Raw genomic sequence first — 24871 nt, 5'->3', positions numbered from 1 at the left:
AATCAGTCTCTCATGAATTAGAGGAACAAACACTCATAAGTGACTAATACACAATGATTTGAACATCAAAGTTGGCAAAAGAAGCCTAATAAAGTTCCTGTGTGATCTTAAAAGCCTGTACTCAAATCATTAAGTGCTATAGTGGTTGCAGTCTGTGCAAAAACAGATTTGTACCCATATGTTGGCATTTCGCAACAGTATCAGATGGATCGGCAGAAGTTCTGTAGTCCGACTAAAATTTTAAGTAACAGCTAAATTATCAGCCGCCAGACTCTTGCCCGAAAGAGCTGTTGTCTGCGACAGAAGGAAAACCGGAGAGGAAAAAGGAGTAGGCGTGTCAGGAAGACAGGCCCGCAAAGAAAGGCTGTCTCCTCGCGGACGCCGACATGTGGGCCCGTCAGTCGTCATCGCGTGCCACTCTCCCGACTCGACACAGTGAAACTGAGGCAATGGGCCCCATGAAATATTCACCAAAGTTGTCTTTGCTTAAAAAGGCATGCAGAGCGTGGGGGAGGGAAGAAAATGTCCCTCAAATTGCTCTTGATGTCAGATTTGTTTAGCCCTCTTCATAAGGTCGGGAGGGAGCAACAGGGGTCCATTAAATGTTAACACATTTTACCCCAAACAGCACATCCGTCTCCACAGCAAAAGCCCACAATCTCCAAAAATACTCCGCTAATTCTCCTGTACTCTGGGTATCCGAGGCATGCTTTTGCTCGTACTGCTGAGGCAGCTGGTTCTTGCTTATCTAAAATATTTTAAAGTGGAAAGAATATTCTTTATTCAAACTGTTGATGCTTGAGGTGAATATAGCACATGGTCACTGGCCTTGCAGCCACAGTAGTGCTGATATTGATGGGAAAATCACAGAGAGTGAATGGACTGCTTTCAGCCTGTATGCACTTTAAAATGTTTATGAATATACAACAAATGTCCAGGTTTCAAATGTCAGCCAATGACATCCCCTTGGAAATACCAGTCTATAGTAATTTGGAACACTAGCTCCAAATGTGATTATTTGTGAACGTTTAGTGCCAATAGGAATAAAGGAAAAATATATTTTTTCTTTTATAATTCAAACCCACGGATGCAAAGGATGGAACACATGAAGGCAGAAGAAATGTGACGCACACAGATTGGCTGCAGCAAATCACTCACATCATTTACTGTAACTAAGGCCAGCAGTAATTTGGTAACCCTTGTGACGAGACAAGGGAGGGCAAGTGAATGTCATATAAAATTAAAGAAAAGACTCAATAATTAGCTCCTAATTAGGCAGCATCTCTCATGCAGATGAAGTGACTCATTAACAGTGTTTGCTTCAGAAACAGAAAAGCAGTCATGACTATTGCGTGACAGCCTTTGTAACTGAATTGTGTAAATGTGGCATGAAAGTGTGGAATGAAAAAACGCCATTAGCCGCTGCAGCTACTGTGCAAAAGGTGTCAGTGATTAGACCTGGTCCTTTGTATCTTTGTGAAAAGTTCAAAATCTGTTACCAGTCTTGCTACAGCCAAACTACTACGTTTCCATTTTAAAACGCTTTTTTCTTTGCCACATTTACACTGAGCGTCCACAATAATCTGGAGGTTTAGGGAACCGAAAACAGAGGAATATAACGGAAATAAACGATGCAGAAAAATCTTTTTAAAACCCTCAACATCCACCTATAGCCCCACTTATATGCACTCTTTCTGTGATCCTTCTTATAATTCAGGGATGTAAAAGACAATCTAGGTACAGTGTCACATATAATGAAATATGGCTGAAACGTAACGGATGCAACAGAGGCGCCTGATCCGGCAGCGTAGAGCACCAAACTGGAACGCTTTCAAGTGTTTCACGACTGAGAATATAAGCGTCACGCTGATGAGTTGCCACACTGCGGCTGACACGTGTCATGCAGAGGCAACGCTTAAGATCGCTTGAGAAAAATGTGTATCACTTATCAACCTTTTTCACAAGCTGGTTCGAGGTCGTTTTGGATATAATGAGGAATAAATCGCCAGCAGAGTGAAAGATGCACAAAACAAACAACGGTTAAAGTATTAACAGTGGCATTGCAGTAGTACAGCAAAAACAATCAGATGTCTGATTATAGCCTGTACTGCATCAAACCATCATACTGTATCTCTAAGAGCTGAATACAGTGACCTGTCCTCACCTAAAAAATATGAATGTGAATGAGCTTCTACGTGCCACAAATGATCACATTTACAAATATAATGGCAGTTTCCCTCCAACAACCAAGCTTTGCAGCACCTTTCAGCACCTCTTCTCTGAAACCACGGCTATAAATACATAAAATAATAACCTGTACAGGACAATTACTGACTGAACAAAAAATGGCGGTAAAGGTCCAAAGACATGTCAAACACTTTAAGGTTCACAGAAAATGAACATCTACCTCAAGGGTCATGTTTGGACACCTCTGTCAACTGAGACTGTCAATGTCTATTTGCTTGAAATGTGATTGGATAATAGGTAACGGTAAAGATCGTCAGGTTGAATGAAAAGTGAACTCTAGGTTTAATGGGGGAAAGACACATTTTTGTGTTACAGTTATATTCCGATTGGTTTTAAATTGGTTTCCATTTACTATTATGTTACCGATTGATTTTTTAAAGCGGCGATGCTGAATTTTGGATGGTTTTCTGTATTATTTTTACACCCCGTCCGCTCAGTCAGAAAAGAGAGCATTATGGAAAACAACCTTGCGAGCAGTAAAATCATCTATCTGTAACAGAACATTCTACAATGGTAAAAAGATTTCTTAAAAAGTGGCAGTTAATGTGGCCATCAAATCCAATTCAAACCTGCGCTACTGCCAGCAATAATAATACTATTCCATTTCAAGTGGATGCATTTCAGTGGTGTTTTCATTAAAAGACGGGGGACAGGAGTTAGCCTTATAATTCCCATTCTATGATGGAGCAACACTAAGATAAGCCAGGCGGATGGTGCAATCTAATCTGAATCCCAATGTTTTTTTGTCTATGGAAATGACTAGCTTCTTATCGGCAGAGTGGGTTATTTGAGCAGATCCTCACTGTGGCTTAGCGAAGGGACTCAATCACTGGTGCCCAGCGATAGGCCTCACTTTCGTACTCTCCCTGTCTCATCTTTTTATCTGGAAGAGCGGAAATGAAAGGATGGTATCTCATACTCTTGTGTCCTCAGTTCAGGAGATGGAGAGCGGCGCGGACATTTTCTTTTCGGCCGTCAGATGAAAACATGTGGTTTATAAACTTGTGCTCAGTATATATAAAAAAATGCCGGCAGCTTCGGGAACTCTACGTTCGCACAGACTCAAGAAAGCAAGGTATTATGAGGTTATTTGTGTTCAGGCTGTCAAAGTGGAATAGTACCATTACATTAATCTAATAACGCTGTGATAACCAGAAGAACATAACAGCTTCAAATGACCAGCGGCTACATTTACAACTCTGGAGTAATCAAGCTTTTGCACATTTAGGTTAAAGGAATACATTTTTTCCTCATTTTGTGCTTATCGTTTTGGTTTTCTCTCATCTCTACATTGTTCCTGGAGTCATATACTTTACTTTCTTTCTGGGTACATCTAACCAGCCATTGTTAGCCAGATGTTTTCAAACAGCCAGAAGAAAGGTTTTTGGTATGGACCAAAGCAAAACTACACAGGCAGGGTAAGGATTGAGACGATTTGAGTCGGCTGGAAGTGGATGGAGGAAGGGAACCATGTCTATGGAGAAGGATTTGGGAAAACAGCGCTTGCATAGTCAATTAAAGCTAGACTGGGTCATGTATTTTGTTATATTGATTGTCATTCCCTTTAACATCTCGACAGGAATTCATTGATCAAATGCTGACCCAAAACAACAGTAAGAAGGCAACAGCAGGCTGGCTTTTTCAATTGCATATTTTTTCAAAGTCAACTCAGAATTGCTAGTTTTCTGGCTTTTTAAATTTACCAATGCAGCTTAAACATAAATGCTGGAGTCCCCAGACTCATTAACAAAGGCAATTTGCGCGGTAACTTTGGTTTGGTAAACTTTGCCATACAAATTCTCATCTTTTTACCAATTACAAACTGTCTTGACAGCCTTTCGACGTAATGGACGGAACCAAACTAGAGGAAACTATTTTTAACTGTGCATCTGCAACGATAAACATAATTAACTTCTCGAACGTTTTCTAACGACACCCCAGCACATTGGTGAAGAATGACGCGCCCACATTCATGAGACCCACAAATTGGCCACTAACGAATGTCACCAAGGGTTCATCAACACCTATTTCATGAGGGGATGAGTCAATTCAGTTTCTGGTGCAACTGGGAACTAATATATGGAAGAACTAAATGAGGGAGTGAATGAAGAATGTAGTCAGCTTGAAGAAGGATGTAAAAGGATGAAACTCACCTTGACACTGTCTCCCTTTGTCAGGATGTCCCAGAGTGTGTGCTGAAACTTGGCAAGATCCATCTCATAGCCTCCTCCCAACAAGGCCTGGAGGGTTAAGAGGACATTCCTAATCAAAGTATGATACATACTGTACCTGAGCAGATGAAGTCAAATAGCACACAAACAAAATCAACGTGCAAACACAGTATATAAATCCAACGGAGCCTCTGTATCTTTATGGGCTCTCAACACGTCAGGCTCTCTCTTCTCTTGTGAATTCTTTGTACAACCCAGTACACAACCTGGACCATGAGAGTACACATTTCCTCAAAAGCATGTATACTTTCTGACACGTATCTTAAGATGCACACAGAGTGGCTGCTAGCCCCACAGGTACGGTCTTATAAAAAGTGCATTATATAACTGATAAACTGCATATCATCCATCTCCCCATTCAGCTCACCTCCCAATAATCCCCGCTGCTATATCTGCTCATCTATTCAAGTCACTCTCTCATTAAATCAGTTTTTTTACAGCCAAACGGAAGAAGTTTACTGCTTATAGAAGTCAAATGCCATTAATCACAGGGTAGGTTGTACTTATACAGATATACTGCATGTTTTAATTCACTGGAGGACAAACACATCGTTCTTCCCATCTGAATAAACCCCCTGCAGGAAGAAGAGAGAAATTTGACAAGCAAATTAATCTGCTGCCTTTTGCCAGCTGAAATGGAAGTCAGTGAGGCGATGCGTACCAGTAGACGCCCATCAGTCACAGGACCTTGTGCAAGGCCTGTAAAAGCAGAATGTGCTGCACATTGGGAGGTAAAGGATGGGGACGGAGGGGTGGAAGGTGGTGCAGCTTTCAGTGTTTATTCATCTGAGACAGCGTCCCCTGCAAGCCGTTTTGGCAGCGATGTATCACAGCAGGCAGTGACCTTTAAATACTATGCACAATTAAGCTAAGCTAATAAACACGACTGTGGATCTGGACATTTGTACCGGAAGGCAGGTGCTGTGAATCACATTGGACGTGTGCGGTGAAGAGTTATTTTGTGCTTAGGTCGTCTTTCCGAAGCCAAATTGAAACGTGTTTGTTTGAAACGCATACACAATATGCTGTGTGCATAGAGAGGAAATGAGCCGAATACTGCCACAGTTCACCATTTGTAATGCAGTATGCAAGCTTTATGTGAGTTTGACCTTTAATAAACAATAAGCAAAGGTGTGTTTGGACTGTGAGATTCTGTACTGAAATAAATAGTTGATAAATCCATTAATCAATTGACAGATAATCCATCTGCAACCATTTTGAGTATTAATTCATCATTTAACAAGCAAAAATGTCAAATATTGTGCTGTTCTTTTTAATTTTGGGTTTCAGTCATTTTGAAAATCAATTGGAAACACTAAAGACAGATTAAGTGATCATAAACGTATCTGCCCCGTACTATAGTTTGTTACACGGCTCAGTAAATTCAAGCTTTAGACTTTTGGTTGCAGCAATCCTCATATTTCTTCCACCCATTTCACATTATTGATCAGAATGAATCATTTCTGCCAACAGTTCACAAAGAACGACTGAGGAACGAATGTGATCCTTCTCCACTGCCAAAGTGTCAAACTGTCTTTGTCCATGATCATTTTTCAAATGTAAAAACTAACCACAATGGAAAAAAGGTGCGGTTTGTAAACTAAAATGTGAAAACAAGTAAAAAAAATAATAAACCTTAAAAATGTTCTTCACCCTGCAACAGAAATGTAGCTTTAATAAGAGAAGTCATATAAATGTTGTCTTGTGGGTAAATTGCACATTAAGCATCTATCACTTATGTAGCAGGCCGCCCAGTTAGTTTTCAAACTGCATCTAAACTGCAATTTCTGAGAGATTTGACTCATGTAATGAGAAAATTCACCAACAATTCCGACAAATAAACTCTACAGTTGATTTAGTTGAACTAGCGCAAGGGCTGATATAACAGGATGTGGAGATATTGCCTTCCAGAGAGCGGGAGAAAAGAGAGGAAAGATCAAATAACAATCCTGCATACTGTGTTATGTTATTTGATAGATCGAACTAGCCCCAGAAGCACAGTTCTACCAATACCATTTATATCTACCTGGCAAGAGAATATTGGGTTTCTAGTTATGAAATGCACTTTGCAAATATGTGGAAGCCTCACACAAACAAAGATGAGACATGCATTACTATGATCTTACACAGCTGAAGATATTACCACGTCCATGCAGTATTATTAAAACACATACAGTATGTGTGTGCACACTGAACGTACGCACAAGCACAGGCAGAAAGACACATTTAATAAAGCTGCGTTGTCACTCGCTTTGGGCTTTTATCCTCAGCCGAGGAGCCAGCGATACAAAGACAGCAGGTGAGCATGTTGTTCAGAGAGAAAAGATCTCGCTAGCCATTCTCGATCAAGCCCTTTGACAGACGAGGACAGAAACATCAACCAAAATAATAGAAATCAGTGGCAGATTTCCCAAGGTAGCAAGAACACTGGTCCTCTCAGCTGATACCGAAAGGTACATACAATACCCTCGAGTCCAAAGGTCCAGTTGGAAGCCAGAGTGGTTTTCTCCGAAACCGTGCAGTGTGTTTTCAGCTTGGGCCTTTCTGGAACGAGTAAGACTCAAATCTCCAGTTGAATTTGGCGATTAGAGATTATTCAGGCCAACCTGAAGTGATGAAGGCATTCCCCGACACCAGCAGTGGTAAACTAAATGTCAGCCTAAGAAGCACATCCTGTCATGTGAAAGATAAAGGAAATAAATGTCCCACGTTTGCCAACGAAACAACAAAAAGCAACTGAGGGAAGAGATAGCAGGCGAATTGCTGACAACTTATGAGAATGTAACTGGTTAGAGTGAGCTTTTCACAAACTAAATGCATGATGACAGTAATTGTGATTTAGGCATCAATGTTACATCCCTGAAGCTAATAAACCACGTAATAATCTTGCAATGCACCATCCTGATTAGGCCACGCGAGGCAAAGTAATTAGGTAAAGCAAATCAAACTTAATACTCTAAATCTTTTTGGCTAACTTCACTTAGATCTACGGAGGCATCATCTTCGAAGGGAAACACTGATCCAGTTGAGCTTTCAGCAGCTTATCCATCATTTGTTTGCTTATTCAAACTACTGCTTGTACATATCTTAGTTTTCTGTATGTCGCTTGAAGTGAGAATATAATTATTTGCTTTTAGACTCAGAATCCAATGAAACTTCAAATGGAGTCCATAAAGAAAGTGCCTAAACTTTCAGGCTACAAATATCATAGATTAAAATGATTTCTGTGGCATTTATTTACCTGTGATAATGTGTCACCACCAGCCCAAACTTCAATTAAACCGCACACCTACGGCATCATTTCAGCAAAGCTCAATTTCAGCCTTTAATGATGTAAAAATCAGGTGTTGTTGAGATTATTTTTACCACACTAATGAACAGTGCCTCTTTCCTTAAGATGAAAGCGACAAGACAGGCAATTGGATCAATATATAGCATCACATCAGTCTATATTTTGCTCAGTAGCCGGGCCCAGGGAACATTTCATAAAGGCCATAGGGTCGGCTTATCATGGAGCTAAATGCCAATGTAATTATTAGTGTCTGGAGATAGTGGAAAGGGAGGCACATCCTGCGGCAGTACACATATTTAATTAATAAATGTCACTCTGTAGAGGGAGTGGGGGGGAGTGCGTGAGAAAAGGGAAAGAAGCAGGAAGGGATGGAGTCAGAGTAACAAAACTGATCCTGACTTAAGTGCACAGCCACACAACAAACAACTAGAAATGCAACTTTATGGCAAAACACAGGAGACTGAGATTATACAAGCATGAGAACATAATATAATCAGGTTCATAGTTCAACCTTTTATTTATATAAAACAACTATAGAGACGAGGAAAATATCCAAGTGTTTTCACTCCTGTGTCGCCTACGAATGTCACTCGCATACGTTGCAAACATAATGTGAAACTCAATTAGTACATAGCGAAAAAGACAAAAGGCATTACATACAATCTTTAACATTAAAAAGGTAACGCACAGCCGTCAGTGCATTAAAATGAAGCACTAATGGTCAATGTTGCTGATCTGGTTGATTAAGCTATGTCTGTGCCCACTCCTATTAAAAACTATGTATTATAATCAACATGATTTCTCGGGGACGAGGTTGAAATAGTTTCATTGAAGCTTCATTCTTTGGAGGAACATTTCCAATTACCGAATCCCGCTCATCCCTGGGTGTTGCCTTTGATGTGTGATTGACAGCTCTATTAATTGGCTGGTTGGACTTGAAAGAACAGGTCAGCTGTACATGGAATATTACACGTGCAGTTTGACATTTGCCTGAATTTTCCCCCATAAAAAGCAACGGATTCCGAGTGACAATGGCAAACAATATCTGCATGTATGCATAACACATTTCAGCCCGACATCTAAACCAATTGGGTTTAGTAAGCAAGAACTGAGACAGGACTATGTTCATTTATTCGAGCACACCGAGGATTTTCCCTGAATGTGCGTCACACAAAGTTTGGAAAAAAGATAAAAATCCATGAAGATGTATTTTTATAATCTTTTGGGCTCGTCTAAAAAGGTAAACAGAGCCTTGCGAATTGGAATCAAGATAATAAATTCTGCACTCTGCTAATACCAATCCGAGTATATTGTATTATTCCATATGTAAGCTAATCTCAGTTTGTTTCTGCTTCACCGTTCTGCTTATAAGTGCTGACTAATCCAAGTGGCTCGTAATTCTGCGAATTCAGACTTTTTGTTGTGTGTAAGAGGCCGATTGAGATCAACAGATATTTCAAAGTCGGTATACAAAAAAATATCTTCTCCTAGCGTTTTGGCCTTTCCAGTCAGCAAACATTTCTGGTATTTGAACACCGGTGACGTCAAACGGTTCGACCCAAGTTTACCAAAAATACATGCAGAGACAGGAGAGGTGCACACTCATGCCACTGCTGTTCAGTGGCAGAAATCTGAGTCCTGTCTTACTTTGGTGAAGGTCAACAGGGTCAGGTGTGCTGTCTCTTTGCTTTCTCTGCTGTCAAGGAGTATGCACACAACAGGCAGCTTGTCACACAGGACGCAAGTTTCCATGATGCCCCCACGCTACTTTCTCGCTCCTTTCCCCTTGAACACCCCCTCCCCTCCACCCATCTTGGAGTGCTACTTGAGTCAGGACTACACCTGGGACCCCTCTCACATCGGTGCCATTTCTGTCATTGGATCAGCTGCTGACTACAGCCCCTATATCTGCCGTCTTTTGTTCTCTGCCCACGCATCAACTCTGAACTACCTAGAAAACAGAAAAGGACGTCGAAGCAGCTAAGGAAAAAGAAAATAGATCAAGCTCCTGGAAAGCTGCAAAATAAATGTCTCTAAATGTTTCTTATGTAACCATTTTTATCCCTCTTACACATGTCTTCTGAAGGCGACACTACTCGGCTCACAGAAGTGGATATCCTTATTTGGAAACAATAGCAGGCGTGCTTCTGAGGCAACTGGTAAGCTATTGCAAAGCAGATGCTTTTTTTCTCGCGCCCATCAATTTAACACCTACACCTCCCCTCTCCTGTCCTCTCCTCCGTCATGCTGGCTTTGGCTCATCAGTTTTAAATGGCACAAGGCTTTTCTTGCATTGTTCTTTTGACTCACTCGGAGGACGAGAAATGTCTCTGCTGGCGGAACGGCCCTATCACGCCTTAATCACCAATAGGTTGGGTCAGCGCAGACAAAAAGAATACAGCCTGGTGAGAAAACAGAACAAAAAGACACATTGTTGCAGTATGTGAAGACTCACTGGATTCTTATACATTTGTAGAGGCAATTATATTTCAGAGAGTCTGTAGAAACAGGATGAAGATTTGGAAACATTTTTTTTTTCTCCCTTCTGAATCTTGCGCTCGACAGAATTGCAAGGGAAAAAAAGCCATCTGTGTCTGACTCTTATCCTTGGCTTCTCCAGAGCCTGGATGAGTCTGAGCCAGCAAATGTCAGTCGGATAAAGACCAAGCCTGACAGACAGACACAGGAGTTTTGTCATTCTGTGTGTCATCCCTTTGCTAGCAAGCCCAATCTTTGCCGGTCTCAAAAGCCACGAGTTGATGGGGGAAGGAAACATTCTCAGGGTGAACGTCAGGTTGTGTAACTCCTCCGAGCGACCACAATAGCTGAAACGTTGAGGACGTGCACTATTCTGGTGCCCCTGCGGCCTCTGAGAGCTTTCATTAATGTCTTATGAGCTGCAGGGTGGGGTCACCATGGAAACACAAAACACGTCAACCGGTTCAACACAAAAGGATATGAGGTTCCTCAACAACAAGTTCTTCCAGGAGCCAGTGTCTGTGTGGGGTCAGAGGATATTAGATGCGACTTCATATTTAAAAATGAAACACAGAACTCTGCTTCAGTCTGATACTGTAGTATTGATTAGTTTTATTAGCATAGTATTGTGATTATCGGTCATATTAAGAAATAAATAATATCTGATGTGTTACAGTTTGATGTTTTTAGGTGCATTTTTTGGAAAACTCGTCATATATATATATATATATATATATATATATATATATATATATATATATATATATATATATATATATATATATATATATATATATATATATATATAAATAAAAAATCTAAAAACTATTCATATTAAAAAGGTAAACCTTCTTTTCTCGTTAATCCAGGGAACAACTTTGTTCTGTGTTTATTTTAGTTTGGAGTCAGGCATTCCTGCACTGGAATGAAATTGCCTTCCCAGGAAACTATGCAGCATGTAATACAGCAATACACTTTTTGCAAATTATATATCAGCCGTTCTGCTTACTGTACACTCTCCAACAGCCGTATCGGAGCTGTATGACTTTACTGCTAATGCACACCCGAAACAAAACACCACCCAAAAAAATCACATCATACTCGTCGGAGCAGGTTAGCGCTGATCATGAACATTCATCACAAATACACCAAAAAAACAAGACAACCCTTTGTCCTGAGCAAGTGAACTAACTAACCAGGACAGAGATCTGCTTTGAGAGGAAAACTAGTCACGCCGTACACGGGATGAACCGCAACTTGTTCAGTTGACCTGCACAAGATGAAACGCAACTCGTTTGAGTTGACCTGCACATGATGACGGTTCTATTCCTGACAAAGTAGCTTCAGGAGTGTTTTGTTGCAGTATTAAACCACACTTGTTGTGACAACAAGAAGCCACAGGTGTCATCAAATTAACCAGAACAGACTTTAAAATTGCGATACTGACTTTGACTTCATCACCCACCGCAACTACACTGCAAAAATGAAATGCTTGTACATAAAATAAGCCGATTATCCACTTTGTGTCATTAGCATAACTTAAGAATAATCCCTCTAAAATGTTCCAGAAATGCAGGGGAGCATTTAAAGACTGCTCCCACTGCAAAAACTTCCTTTCCTTTCTTGTGATACGGAACAATATCACTGATCAATGCTTTCACCTGGGAAGCCCTGGCATGGATTGTCCCAGAGGAAGCCGATGTCTAGTCTCCTTGGACGTTGCTTCTTGCACAGTGTGTATCCTGTTCTCGGGAGGTGCAGATACAGAGGAGCAACATCAATAGTATTTGTCAAGTGGTTCAAGCTGATAAGAATACAAACGATTGCCTTGAGCTTGCTTTAAGGCTGGTTTGTCAGCACAGCTTGTAAGACAGAATTTTCAGCGATGGAGTCTAAGCGGTGAAAACACAGCTGTGTGATTCAACTTCTTTAAGTCTGACATGTGTTGCATTTTCTTTTCTTTTTTTTATTCACACGATTTACTATTGTGTTTTCCAAACTGAAACAAACTGTACAGAGAACTAAGTAAAAAATAAGAAACTAGCAGAGTGGGTAAACAAATAGAGACATAGAGATAGATGAATAAAACACCTCTTGATATAAAGAGACCCTTTTCAGGGCTTGGAGGAGCATTAAATGATGCCTCTTCACTTTGCTCCTCGCCTCTCCTGCCTTTGACCTCCCACTGGTCCCATTACTTGTGCCGCAGATGCAACCTCCAGCGCATCCAATCACTGCAGTTACATAACAAAAGACGAGTGCGGAGAAGATTAGAGGTGCAGAGGAAGAGGGCAAGGCAAGAGATTGAAGAGTGTCAGGTGTGCAGCCGGAAACAAATGAAAAAGTCTTTCGCCGTTACCGCCCAAATCACTCTCCCCTCCTCCGCCTGCCACGCACTGTCCTCCCATCATCTCAAAAGAACATGACACAAAACAGCGAACTTTAGCAGGTCAGCTTTCTCTACCTCATTTCTACAAACCGCATATCACTCCACCTCTGGTTTCAGCCTGTCATTTCGCATTATATAGCTTGAAAGCACTCCAGCAGGGGAGCGAAAACAAGGCACGTGTGATGGGAGGTGATGAACGGTACTGAGGGGCGGTAAAGGCGCAGACAACCCCCTTCTCGCCCTCAGCCCACCAGCCTCGTATACCCAGCAGGCTTTTAACACAAGACCGTAATCTTGTTGGAATACACAAACAGATATGCAAACCCCACATAAGGCTGCCCAGTGTCTACTACTATGATTCTGAATGAATCTAAATGACGAAGATCATTAAGTGTAAGCGGTGTAGGATTTTCCTTTGCTACTGTGTCATCCACAAGCATACACTGCAAAGTGCCGTGGCCCATATTCCTCGTCAGTTCAGTACGACTGGAACGTTAAGTGCAACTTAGGTCTGCACGTATCAGACCTCAATGTTACTCATTGACGTAAGAGCTTACATTGCTCCAAATAAAAAGGCATTAAAGAGAGTTTAAGACAGTGTTAAAAAAAATGTGTTTGTAGTCTCATAGCTCTCCTCAGAACACGCACACATTAAATCTTAGAGTCACTGCAAGCGTTCCACAAACCCATCGAATGCATGAGGAAGGAAATTCTTGGAGGCAGATGAGAATTGTTCATTTCTGAACAAGAGGGATCTCTCTCTGTTTTTTTTTGTTTTTTTTTGGAGAGAGCGAGGCAGAAAAACAGCACCAGAGGCCCAGCCCATGACAAAACAAAGAGATTAAATGACCTGTGAATGTGACTTTCCTTTTCTCCATTAGCTCGCACTCAGCTTAGAGGCCTGCTGCCCCCTTCTGGAGGCTGTGGAGACATCGTCAAGCAAGCTGTGCTGTGACGCCGGCCTTCCCGTTCGCGTGGCAGTGAATTCAATTTCAACCTTTGCGGTCTTTTGGGGTCGATGAAATGTGTAACTATTACAGTCGTGGTTAATACATCTAGAGCTCAGATGTAAACAGATTATGTGCAGTACTATATGAGGAGTCAAACCCCCATTATACTGTATATAACACTTTAAAAGCCTGCACGCCAATTAAATATGCATCACGAAATCTCATTGAGCGACTGCACATTCAGTGAAGATCCTAATTATTGCCTTTGAGATTAAAAATAAATAGAAATCTAAAATCTGCCCCTTTGATATACATTTTTAAAACGAAAACTGAATATAAATACTCTGGTCCCCCCTCTGAAGGGAGATTTTTAAATGTTGGCTGAGGCCAAATGTCAGCCAGCCCAAACAGATGGTGTGAGGAGCGGCTGACCTCGCTTGGTAGTGAGTGACTCGGGGTGGGAGGGCAACGCGAGGCGCCGGGTGTTTGTTTTCTGCGTATCAGTGGATGTTGTGAACATCAAGAGAGCTCAATGTTGTTGCCAAGATAGAAAGGTGAAGCCGCGTCTGGCCCGCTCGCATTGCAGGTGCTTTCTGGCTCGGTGTGGCGCTGTCAATCTGTCACTCACTATGACGGACAAAAAGACAGAGATGGATAAATGCTATCGGGGAGGTTTTAGCTGAAATCATGTTCGGGGAAGTATTTAGACAACTTCTTCCGAGGTTATAATACGTTTGTCTTCTTTTTTTTTTACTATGCAGTTGATTTTGGTCAATAAAAATCACAATTTCCCAGAGCCCAACATGGCATCGTCACAAACACTTGTTTTGTTCAACTAAACCAAAAGAATATCCAAAAGATATTCCCGATAGAACATTTTTCCTGGTGTTTAAAGTAACAATATGGTGAATGAGTATAGCCCACTGATGAGCCCTACCATTTGCAGTGTTGCGAACTTGGGTGTCTGTAACAACATTCTCTGGGAAGTGAACGCCCAAAATATATCTGCAATCACTGCTTAACGCCAAAGAGAACTAAGCGGCGATGTTTGAGATTGTAATTTGAAAATGCTGACTTGATTGTCATAACTGTTGTCAGTGACAACCCATTGTTTCATCACTAAATACTTTATTTTATCTGTATTTATTTGTTTAAAGGACTCTTTAATATTGAGTTTTTTTAAGTGTTAAATCCTATGGCAAACTATCTGCTGGTAAAGGTCATGCGATATAGTCAAAAGCTCAAGAACAGCTACTAAAATCAAAATTAAAGTGACACTGTTTAGTTAACTACTCAATATAAAACTGTTTTTAAGTCATACAGCACAGTATGTAGACATCTAACCAGTCTTAATGAGAATAAAATACAACTTCAAAGCTGTTTTTTGCTTCTATAAAGCACTGAATTTGAATATTGAGGGCTATTACCATACAGGATTTCTTGAAGCTAGTTATTTCCTTTGTCCACGCACCACTACATCCCAGCTATACCGTCTTCCTTTCTGCCTCGTTACCAACTAATGACAGCTCTTCTGGAACCCCTAAGGTTTTGCAAATAATATCAAACTATGAAAAAATAAAGCAAGATTTACATTCCCACTAGCAAGCGGTTATCGGGAATTCCCAACCTCCAATGCACCTACAGCAACGCTTTCTTTCCTCCATCTTTGCTCTCTGCCATCACCACCAGAAGGATTTTTTTTTTTTTTCTATCAGGGGATTTATTTTGTTCTTCTGTTCAAAAGAAAAAGAAAAACTATATTCAGCGTACTCTAAATAGTGTTTCTGGTCGACTTATTACGGGGCTTTGAAGGGAGGAGAGTGGGTAGTTGATGGATAAGTGAATTTCACCTCGGCACAAATGCCCATTTCTTGAGAGAAGGCAATTTCCTCAAGCTCTGTTCACCAGCACATAACTACAGTCCGAGCTTGGTCACACGTCGGTGCTCCTGAGAATGAATTGTACTATGGTTAATGACCAAAGAGAGGACGGTCCAATCTTTGCAAGAGCTAATTTAGTGCAAATGCTTCAGTTTGAGTACTGAAATGATATCTGTTCAGGTCTCCGTGCTTTGTTTAAAGGAGACAACTCAACAAGAATGGTGCAATTTGTTTGACAAGACATTCTTCTTGAATACCTATGATTACCTTCTGAAAAGCCAATAAACTCGAATCTACATTAACAGTGGTTTCTACAGGAATGGAGGGCTATAACGTAATGATAGAATACTGAGGGAGCGCCGCATCAGAATATCCCTTTTCCCTCCCGAATGGAGTGTCTCCTTTGATCATCAAATTGTTCTCTTGAAAATCCTCTCTGTTCTTGAATTATCTGGGCCGCTGAAGTGGAAACCACATTTTCTGTGGAGGCCAAAGCTTCTTTGGTAGAAAGGATGAAAAAAAGCAAGGGGGAAATAATAAAAAAGGTGGGAAAATTAAAACAAATTGAATAAGCGTGCGAAAATCAATGCATGGCCTTATCTCAAGTGCGACAGAAGAGTAATTACAACTGAGCACCGATGAGGAAATGCCTTTAATTTTCCTTTCTGTCCACATATACTGTGAGGAATTAACATGAAGACCCAGTGTTAGTGCGTTCTCTCAACAACTGTTGTTTTTTTCATCAACCTGAGAGGATTTACACATTTCCAGGTTATGCACCGGCTGTGCAGCAACGTAATTGTGGCGTTAAAGTCGTCAGAAAATGTATTTCTAAAATAGAAACGCACAGCTGGCGATAGGAAATCGTTGGATGGTAATGGGGGAAAAGTGTTTCTCTTAATCCCTCCCAGTACACAGAATTAACTTCTCATGTGGTACAACTGTTGCTGCCCTTGGACCTTGATTAAGGTGCTAACACAGGGCTGCTTGTCAGTTCTAATGCAAATTACATGTTAACTAATGTCAATGGCCCCCTGTTTAATTTGCCAGACTTGATTTGCCGTTTGTTGTGGTGGCAGTTAAGTACACATTTTCATATTCATGCATATTCATACCTATTCATCTGCTTCGGATGCAGTTGAATTCATTAGCAATGTCTTTCCGTTCACCAGCAGAAATAACAAATGAACATGGATTTTTCATGTCGCTTACCGCTTTGGTGCAGCGTAGCATTTTTCTACATACACACATTACATACATACATACACAGAGAGAGATATCCATCCATCCATCCAATGATCCATCCATCCATCCATCCATCCATCCATCCATATATATATATATATATATATATATATATATATATATATATATATATATATATATATATATATATATATATATATATATATATATATATATATAGATCTATATATAGATCTATATATATATATCTATATCTATATATATATATAAATATATATATAACAGCGCAAAATTCAAACATTTGTCATGTTAGACATGATACACGATTCACTTCGTCACCCCCTGACAGCAGACTTAATTTGCGAATACATTTGAACATCTCCGTAAACACATTTTCAGCAGTGTGACGACGTACTCACAAGCTGAACCCTTCCTGCCCCGCAGTAGGAGAACACAACAGATTTTGTTTATTTTTTTGAGCGGGAGTGTATGATTGCGCATATCAATTGCCATTTATATTAGAAATAGGAAGAGCGAGAAGAAGTGGAAAAATTCAGCTCTAGCCATTATGTTTACAGCCAGAGATGTTGATATGTGCTGCTTGGTAAGAGGGATGCTCAACAAGTTTAAAGTGAAACCGACAGTCGCGTTCTCACACACTGCAGCTTGAGGGAAAAATCACTGTTGGGAAACTGTGCTCATCCTGTTCAGAATTCAAATGAATTTGGAAGGGACCCTGTTGTACGAGTGGAGAAAACAGTCAACCCGGAAGACAGACAGTCAACGCTAGCAAGAACAAGTGAAACCACAGAGAAAGCCGGCCGATGAAGACGTATCGAGGTTTGTTGTTTGTTTAGCGGCTTGACAATATGAGTAATATTGAATATCTTAAAGCATTTATATTAGATTCAGATCTGATGCATATATATGTAATACAGTATGGATTGATGATGGTTGTAGGATGCAATAGTGAGCTTGTACTTTTTATTGAATGTCACATACACAACTGTAATTACTCACTTGTGCACTGACTGTGTATAGTTCTTTAAAGAAATGCACTATTCATTGCTGTTAGAGGAAGGTTTGCTGAGAGCTTTCCAGTTGTTTCAGGATATCACTAAGCCATTCTACAGAATGTATATCTTATTAGTTTCATGGGATGTATTGACAATAAGGAAAATATAGACTAAAAGCCTACCATATCCTTCAAAGGTTACTTAGTCTAGTAGAAAGGTGGACATGCTGAATACAAATGTCGTTCGATGATATACTGTAGATCACAAATAGCTTGCAACACTTGTTTGTCAGGGAAACCAAGTACTTCAATGGCCTGATTACACAACCTCAGTGAAGGCTGCATCTCCTTGCACCCTCGGTGGCCCTGAGAACTCAGCAGCATTGGAGAATAAACCGTATGAATAGCAGACAACTTACCGCTGCTTCATCCTCAGAGAGAACCCGCTCCTCATCGTGGACAAGGGCCACTTTAGCCTGGACTTCATCCCCGGTTATACTGTTGTGTACAGAAATGACAGATAGCAGCAGTGTATTACTCTTTGTATGTTGGTACATTAACTATGAATGTCATCCTACACTACAAATAAATAAATACATGTTAGTTACCATCTTGGGATGAGCTGAATGATTCAACTCAAGTTTATAAAAAATGCACTTTGTATATTAGCATTCCTTTTTTCTTTTCTTCTTTTAAACACGATTGGTTGCTAGGAAAATGTCAATGCCTTCACCGCTACAGCTAACAACCTGTGAACAATGTATGAATTCCAGAGCAACTGAAGGGCCAGGAAAACATGCCCACTCGACTTGTTGGAGGTGGTTGCTACAAAGGAAGAACTAAAATACAAAAGTAAAATGTTTTGGACCCAAAGCCTGATCTTTTAGCTTCACAAAACATGGATTAAGGTGCACAAGCTGTTTGGAGTTCTCAAAGGACCAGTCAGTACTTCTATTTTCCTCTAGATGTGACAGAATAAAGCAGCACCAGCTAACTCACTGAATATTGAAACGCAAACAAAGGTTACTGGTGTTTCATCTGATCCGAGGGGAAGTTGAACACCACTTTTTGGGGTGAGCTCATTCTTGAGGTCAGTTTGGGCTCCGTCGACAATACATTCACGCAGTTCCCCTGTCCGTTCAGCCTATTTTCCTCCACATGGCAGAAAACACAACACAAAGCACAATCAAAACCATGCACACCACCTTTTATCCTGGAACACTTAGATCTTTTCCAAAGCCACACTTCCCTGCTGGGGTCTTTCTTTCAGAGGTTCCACCTAAACTAACATTACTGAGCCCAGATAATGACTGCATAGGCAGGATCAATCCTGCGAGTCCATCAAAAGCGGAAGTGCAGGATAACATACAAAGCGAATAGCTTGTTCCACTACAGAGGATCAATGCTCGGGGTAAGTGCTAGAGAAAAACAATGGCTCTCTATTGTGAGGCGGCACAGAGGCTGCTAAGCAGCGGCTGTGTAACATTTTGTTGTGAAGAAAACCGGCTTCGGCTCCAATCACAGAGGGCATTTATGCACATATAGATAATGGCATCTTAAAAAGGAGGTGCTTTGCAATGCACACCTACAGTGGGTTTGACTAAAAGAGACAGTAATAAACATGAGGGAACTCACTCTTACACACATGTACACTTATAATCCTGACAGAGACTTGGGGGAGGGGGAAATACAAAGCACAACCTGTTTGTGGGCCTTTGGGAGGCTACATCATGGTTCATTTCCTGAAGCAGTTGGTAGACTCTATTTATAGGCCAGCATACTGGTACCAGTTAATCCTGCACTGGGCTGCCAACTGCCTGCCAGCTGGCACAGTGGCTTGCACTTGTGTGTGTGGCGCTTGGGAAGGTTGGTCATAAAATAATGGTGAGGAAGTCCACAAGCTGCCTTAATGAACAGTGTGAGAGCGATACTGTCCCGCATAACACAAACTGATAAAAAAAAATAAAGTAAAAAGTATCAGACACATCTTTACTAACTGCATGTTCTAGATGTGAGAAAAAAAATGTCTGAACCTGTTAATCCATAAATCCCAGGAACAATGACATTTCTACTTTGTTAATTTTTGTTTTCAAATACAATTATGATGATAATCAGCAGCATGTTAGCGTCTGACATATTCCATCATGTATTTCAGAGTGGATTCACAACTTCATGAAAACAAAAATAAAGGGTTGCTTTTTTTTCGTGAAGCAATTATTGGTGGCTAAATAGACACAAACATGAGATTAGTTCACAGTATGAATGAGAGAACAATTATCTGTGAATCTGCATTAAAGATAATTAGCAATTCCAATCGGGTGGATTAAGAACGGGGTAGTGTTTTGCTAAGTGTCATTAGGGACAAAGCCAAGAGCTTCTTTTTTTTTAACAAGATAAAGAGTCTGCAATGTGCATGCTAATCCAGTTCAATGTCAGCAAATTGCCTGGCAATGTGCAAGCATCAGGTATGCCATTGACTTTGGACTTGCATTTATCATAACGGCAGCTAAATCAAGCTCGACACGCGGGCGTGTGAGCTGCAGAGAAGCACAAGAAAAATGGTGATGTAGCATACATAAACAAAGCCTCCACCTCCTGCTTTATTCAAATGGGCATCAATACATGTCCTGCCTCGAGATGGCCAGCTCACCGAATCCCATTGACTGACGGACTGAAATAATGGCTGCATCGAAATAAGCGGCACTTGCAGATATTTCCACCTTAGTAATGTGTTTGTTTAAGCGCATCCCGCGGAGAGAGACAGCTTGGCATGGAGCGGGATGGAGTGGATGGATGGAGGCAGAGCTGGGGAGGGAATGGGACGGGATCGGGGGGGCGAGGGGGGGGGGGGGGGGGGCGAGCTAAATAATGGTACACATCCAGGCGCAGGAATGCATAAGTGAGCACATGGCGCTCCCTGGGAAAAAAAAAACGCTGCACAAGCACTTCGACCTCAATGCGGGCATATGTTTTATAGCGCTTTCAGTTTACTATGCCCAGCCCTGCTTCCTTTCTACGAGAATATGCCTGGTTAGCTTAAGCAGTATTGATTTTTGTTTTTTCCAGGCGTGGTTTGGGAAGGTGAGAATCTTCAGGGTGGGGATAGCGCTGGAGAAGCATGAAGAAGACAGGCTCATTGGAGATGACGCGCTCTGTTTTTCTGCAAGCCACCAGCAAATATAAGTTTCTTGCCTCTTTAATGCCGGAAAAGGTTAAACACTGCTCACGACAGCAAGTGCTTCGGCTCGGGTGACTGAGGCGAAGCTGGGAGATTGGGTAGGGGGCGGCGACAAGCGGGTCTGTGGGGACTTAAAGATTAAACAATGCAATAAGGCAATGAAATGCTTGTTCAAGTTTGCTGAAGAACAAATGGGTGTTGAAGTTTGGAGGAATGCTATGTGTGCTTTCAGCTCAGACTGATGAGTATTCGCTGCATCAGAAGTTAAGGTGGAACTAATGAATGTTGTGCAGACACATATCGGTGTGAATGTCAAGAAACAGCCATTTATCTGAAAGCATGAGCAATAAAAGATACTATAAATGCACAAGCTAAAAACGGATCGTCATCTTACTCATTTATGTTTCTTCACTTTGCTGCATTAGCTGGATTTCAATTGAGGACTACAATAATTACAAGGGAGTGAGTTCTGATGCCCCATGTGGACAGACACCACAGGTTACATTCTTTACATAAAGCTACCTTTGTTTTCATGCACACATAAAGCTATAAGTGTTCTAAAAGGAGAGCTTTTAATCTTTTGTGCAAATTTATGGAGTTAGCTCGAGGCTGATAAATTAAATCGGCAGTTTGTCATTGAAAAAGCTTTACAGGTCAAAAGTAGGTCCACTCTTACGATAATATTTAAGTCAGATATATGCATCAATAATGCTTGCTCATTTTAGTATCCAACGGTTAAACTACACAGTTTAGTTGAAGAAGCACACTATTCAAAGACAGCAGATCATTTGACAGAAAAACGGTACCTCTGAATTATAAAGCAAGATTGGAAACCTTCAACCTTGTTCCCTTTTTCCCCACACACTCCCCAGCCTTTAAGCACTATGGTACATTTTTAAACTGCACAGTAGGAGGAGAAAAGCCAAAACTGAGAGCAAATATGCTTTAGGAATTTCTTTAGTATTGGATTTCATAGCAATCTCAATACTGTGACAGAAACCTTTTCACCCTGGCAAGAGTAAAATCCTCAGGGGAAAACAGTTTCAGTGTAAAAATATCAGTGGATCCTTACATCTGAAAATCTTTGCCAACAGAGTTTTTAAAACAAAATGTTTCCGTTTTTATTAACATTTGAAGGCTAGGATATGAATAGACGTTGGAGGGTTGTCATGGTGCCCTGAGTCATTTAAATGGGTTTGCATTGGACAAAATGAGCATGAAAACTGAAGCCATAAGGTTTTCAATTGTCAAAGAAGGAAAGATCTGCATGTTAATTACCTGCCATCTTTATTGCTGTCCAGTAACTGGAACGTGCTGGTTACTGTTCTGTTCTGACGTCTAAAAAGACCTAAAAGGAAAAATGATATCTGGGTTAATGCAGAATGACCTGATAGTTTAAAGACACAACATTCTAGCTGATCATCTTTTAAGCACAGTGAGTCATGATGAAGTAATATCTTCCATTACAAAGCTGTGTTGGATGACTGCTACAAATATGATCCAACTAATGTCAAACAGTGAGGTGGGGATAGAAAAAAGGACAGAGTTGGAGTTAGTTTTTAAAAAATATGGGGAAGAGAGGAGCTTGTTGGCCAATCAGGCAAAGAGTCAGTCGCACTGTGCAAGACCATTTGGTTTCCCTGTAGAAAAAAAAGAAGGATGTCAGAGTCCAGAATGCAATCAGGAGGCTTTGTGCTGTAACGGCTGGTATGACAGCGATTTCCCTCTTCTCCATTCATATTCACAGGCAGATGAAAAGGAGACGCAAAAAAAATTGCTCAACCCCCCTTTCCCGCGAGCTTGTGACCCCAACTGATTCATTTTGTGAATCGTATTCATCGGAGTGGGAGGGAGAGGAAGTTCTCTTATGTTCGGCACTAAGCATCTCCCACATCATCAGTAGAACGGAGAATGTAAAGGGGCAAACTGATTGGCCCCTAAGTCTGGGGAAAAGCACTTTACATAATACTAATTGCACATCCGCCGCAATTACCTTTCCGTACTAATCACAGAAAAGCTAATTGTGAAATTAGCATTTTTTTTCAGTGTACAGTAGAGCGCATGGGTTGAGTGTGTGATGTAGGGTGTAAAAAAAAATGATGCTAAACCCCAGTTCATAAATGCAGTCTGACAAAAATGAACCTTTAATTCATATTCATACTGCCATGTTGTTTTGGGTGATTTGAGTTTAAAAAGATGCAAGATTGTGTACCCCTTCTCATCAACAACAACATTAACGGAAGCAGCGAATATGTAGTAAGGAGCCAGATTCCTCACCCCCGTTGTTGACTCTACTCAGCCAAGTAGAAAAACAAGATTTGCTAATATTCTTCTGCAATACACACAGCATCTGTCATATTAGTGGCCTATTCTTTTGTTTGAACAGCGCTCTATTCCCAACCTAATGCTTGACATTCTGAACCCGTTCTCGAGTCTCTGCCTCGCAAAAAAAAATTGTGCACAAAAGGAGGAAGAGAAATGGTCTCATCCCTCCCTCTACTGCAGAGCTGCAGCTATGAAAAACAACCATAAGGAGGATAGATGGAGGAGAGGAAGGCAAGGGAAGAAATAGATGGAGGGGGGGCGGTGTGGTAAAAGGTAAGAGTGGGGTAGAATGTGGAAAATAAGTGACGAGAGAGTAGGAGGGCGGGGGGGAAAAAAGGAAAAGAGAGGAAGGAGGTTCAAGACATTGGCTTTTTAGGCCGATGGCACATATAGGGGGCTATGTTTACTAATGGACACCATCACTCATCCACCCATGTTGCCCTGGCGATAGCGCAGCATACTCGTAAAATAAGAGAGGAACAAAGAACAGAGAAAATGGAACATATCAGCAGGAGACGGCAGATCTACGCCTCGGCTACAGAGTGTGTCATCCACAAAGAGCTTTCTTTGTTATTGTAAGCTGTGCACTCCAAGGCTAACGTAACACACATTTGCTTGTTTTTATCCAGTATAAGCAATATTTTGAGGCAGGAAATTACCTCTTTCTGAGGGAAAGAAAAAAAGCTTTGAGATGGAGATGAACCAAAATACTGCAGGTGTTGTACTGAACCTTTATTTTACAGAACACAGCAGATACTGTAAATATAAGGATAGCATGTGCAAATAATTGTTTCACCCTAAACGGTGCATCAGATGGTGCCGGTTTACAGAATGAGTCATGCTGCGTCACATTCAGAAAACACTGCAGCACTATACGAACATTGCAGTGTACGTACAAAATCAATGGCTCACTCATTTACATCACATCAGAAATTTAGGGTTGTGATTAAAGTCGCTGAGCCAATTGCCGTATTGCATCTTAGGTTCCCACACGTAAAGCCAAATTAGCCTTTAAACTATCTAATCTTTCCACTTAGCTTGTTTTATTGATATACAGAAAACTAATTATGAACCAAACTATGACTCCATCCACGAATTATACTATAGCTAACAGTAGCAGTGACCAAACTAAATGGAAACTTATAAAATAGTAGCCTACTGGATGAACTGCAAAGTCTCTAGTTTTTGCTGGCTGGGGACTATCGAATAAACATAACACAAAGATGTTTCAAACATAAAATGTAAAAACATATATAATATTCAATGAAATATATTCTATGATAACATGTATTAAGAGGAAATCTATCTATCTATCTATCTATATCTTTTTTTTCAAGATAGATGCAAGTTTTGATTAGGTGTAAATCTGGTCTTTGGATCATCACGTCTTACTTGTCTGATATCGGCATTTTATTGTGAATACGATACCTCTCGGCCTCTGCTAATAATTAGTCAGATTATGTCAAAATCAGTTATCTTCCAAGACAACACCGTTAATGATCTCCCTCAGGCTAAACTATGGTAGGGGAAAAGATACGCTTTTGTGATTCTGTGAGAATGTACCTGTACCTGTCCCAAACCTTCTTATACCAAGTTGAGGACCATGTGGTTTACTTATGCATCAGAATGTCTCTCTGACATCTGACACAAACATGTCGCTAATTCCTGTGCTAGAGTCTG

At 40.8% G+C, this 24871-nt stretch overlaps 1 protein-coding gene across 2 annotated transcripts in view; it reads right to left on the bottom strand.

Annotated features, from left to right (window-relative positions):
- The window catches only part of LOC137792634 (glucosidase 2 subunit beta-like), a 104411-nt gene that overhangs the window by 66481 nt on the left and 13059 nt on the right, over positions 1-24871 (bottom strand). For both annotated transcript variants that reach the window (XM_068588375.1, XM_068588376.1), the window contains exons 7-9: positions 22145-22214; positions 18108-18186; positions 4401-4487 (exon numbers count right to left, since the gene is read on the bottom strand). In XM_068588375.1, the coding sequence (XP_068444476.1) occupies positions 4401-4487; positions 18108-18186; positions 22145-22214 (236 nt within the window). The remainder of the gene's footprint in view (positions 1-4400; positions 4488-18107; positions 18187-22144; positions 22215-24871) is intronic.

This window comes from Clinocottus analis, unplaced genomic scaffold, assembly GCF_023055335.1.
Source record: "Clinocottus analis isolate CAN_PGR_092001 unplaced genomic scaffold, fCliAna1.0.p SCAF_21, whole genome shotgun sequence".
Taxonomy (NCBI): Eukaryota; Metazoa; Chordata; class Actinopteri; order Perciformes; family Cottidae; genus Clinocottus; species Clinocottus analis.
The sequence above is the reverse complement of the archived record's forward strand: the minus strand, read 5'-3'. Positions and strand labels throughout refer to the sequence as shown.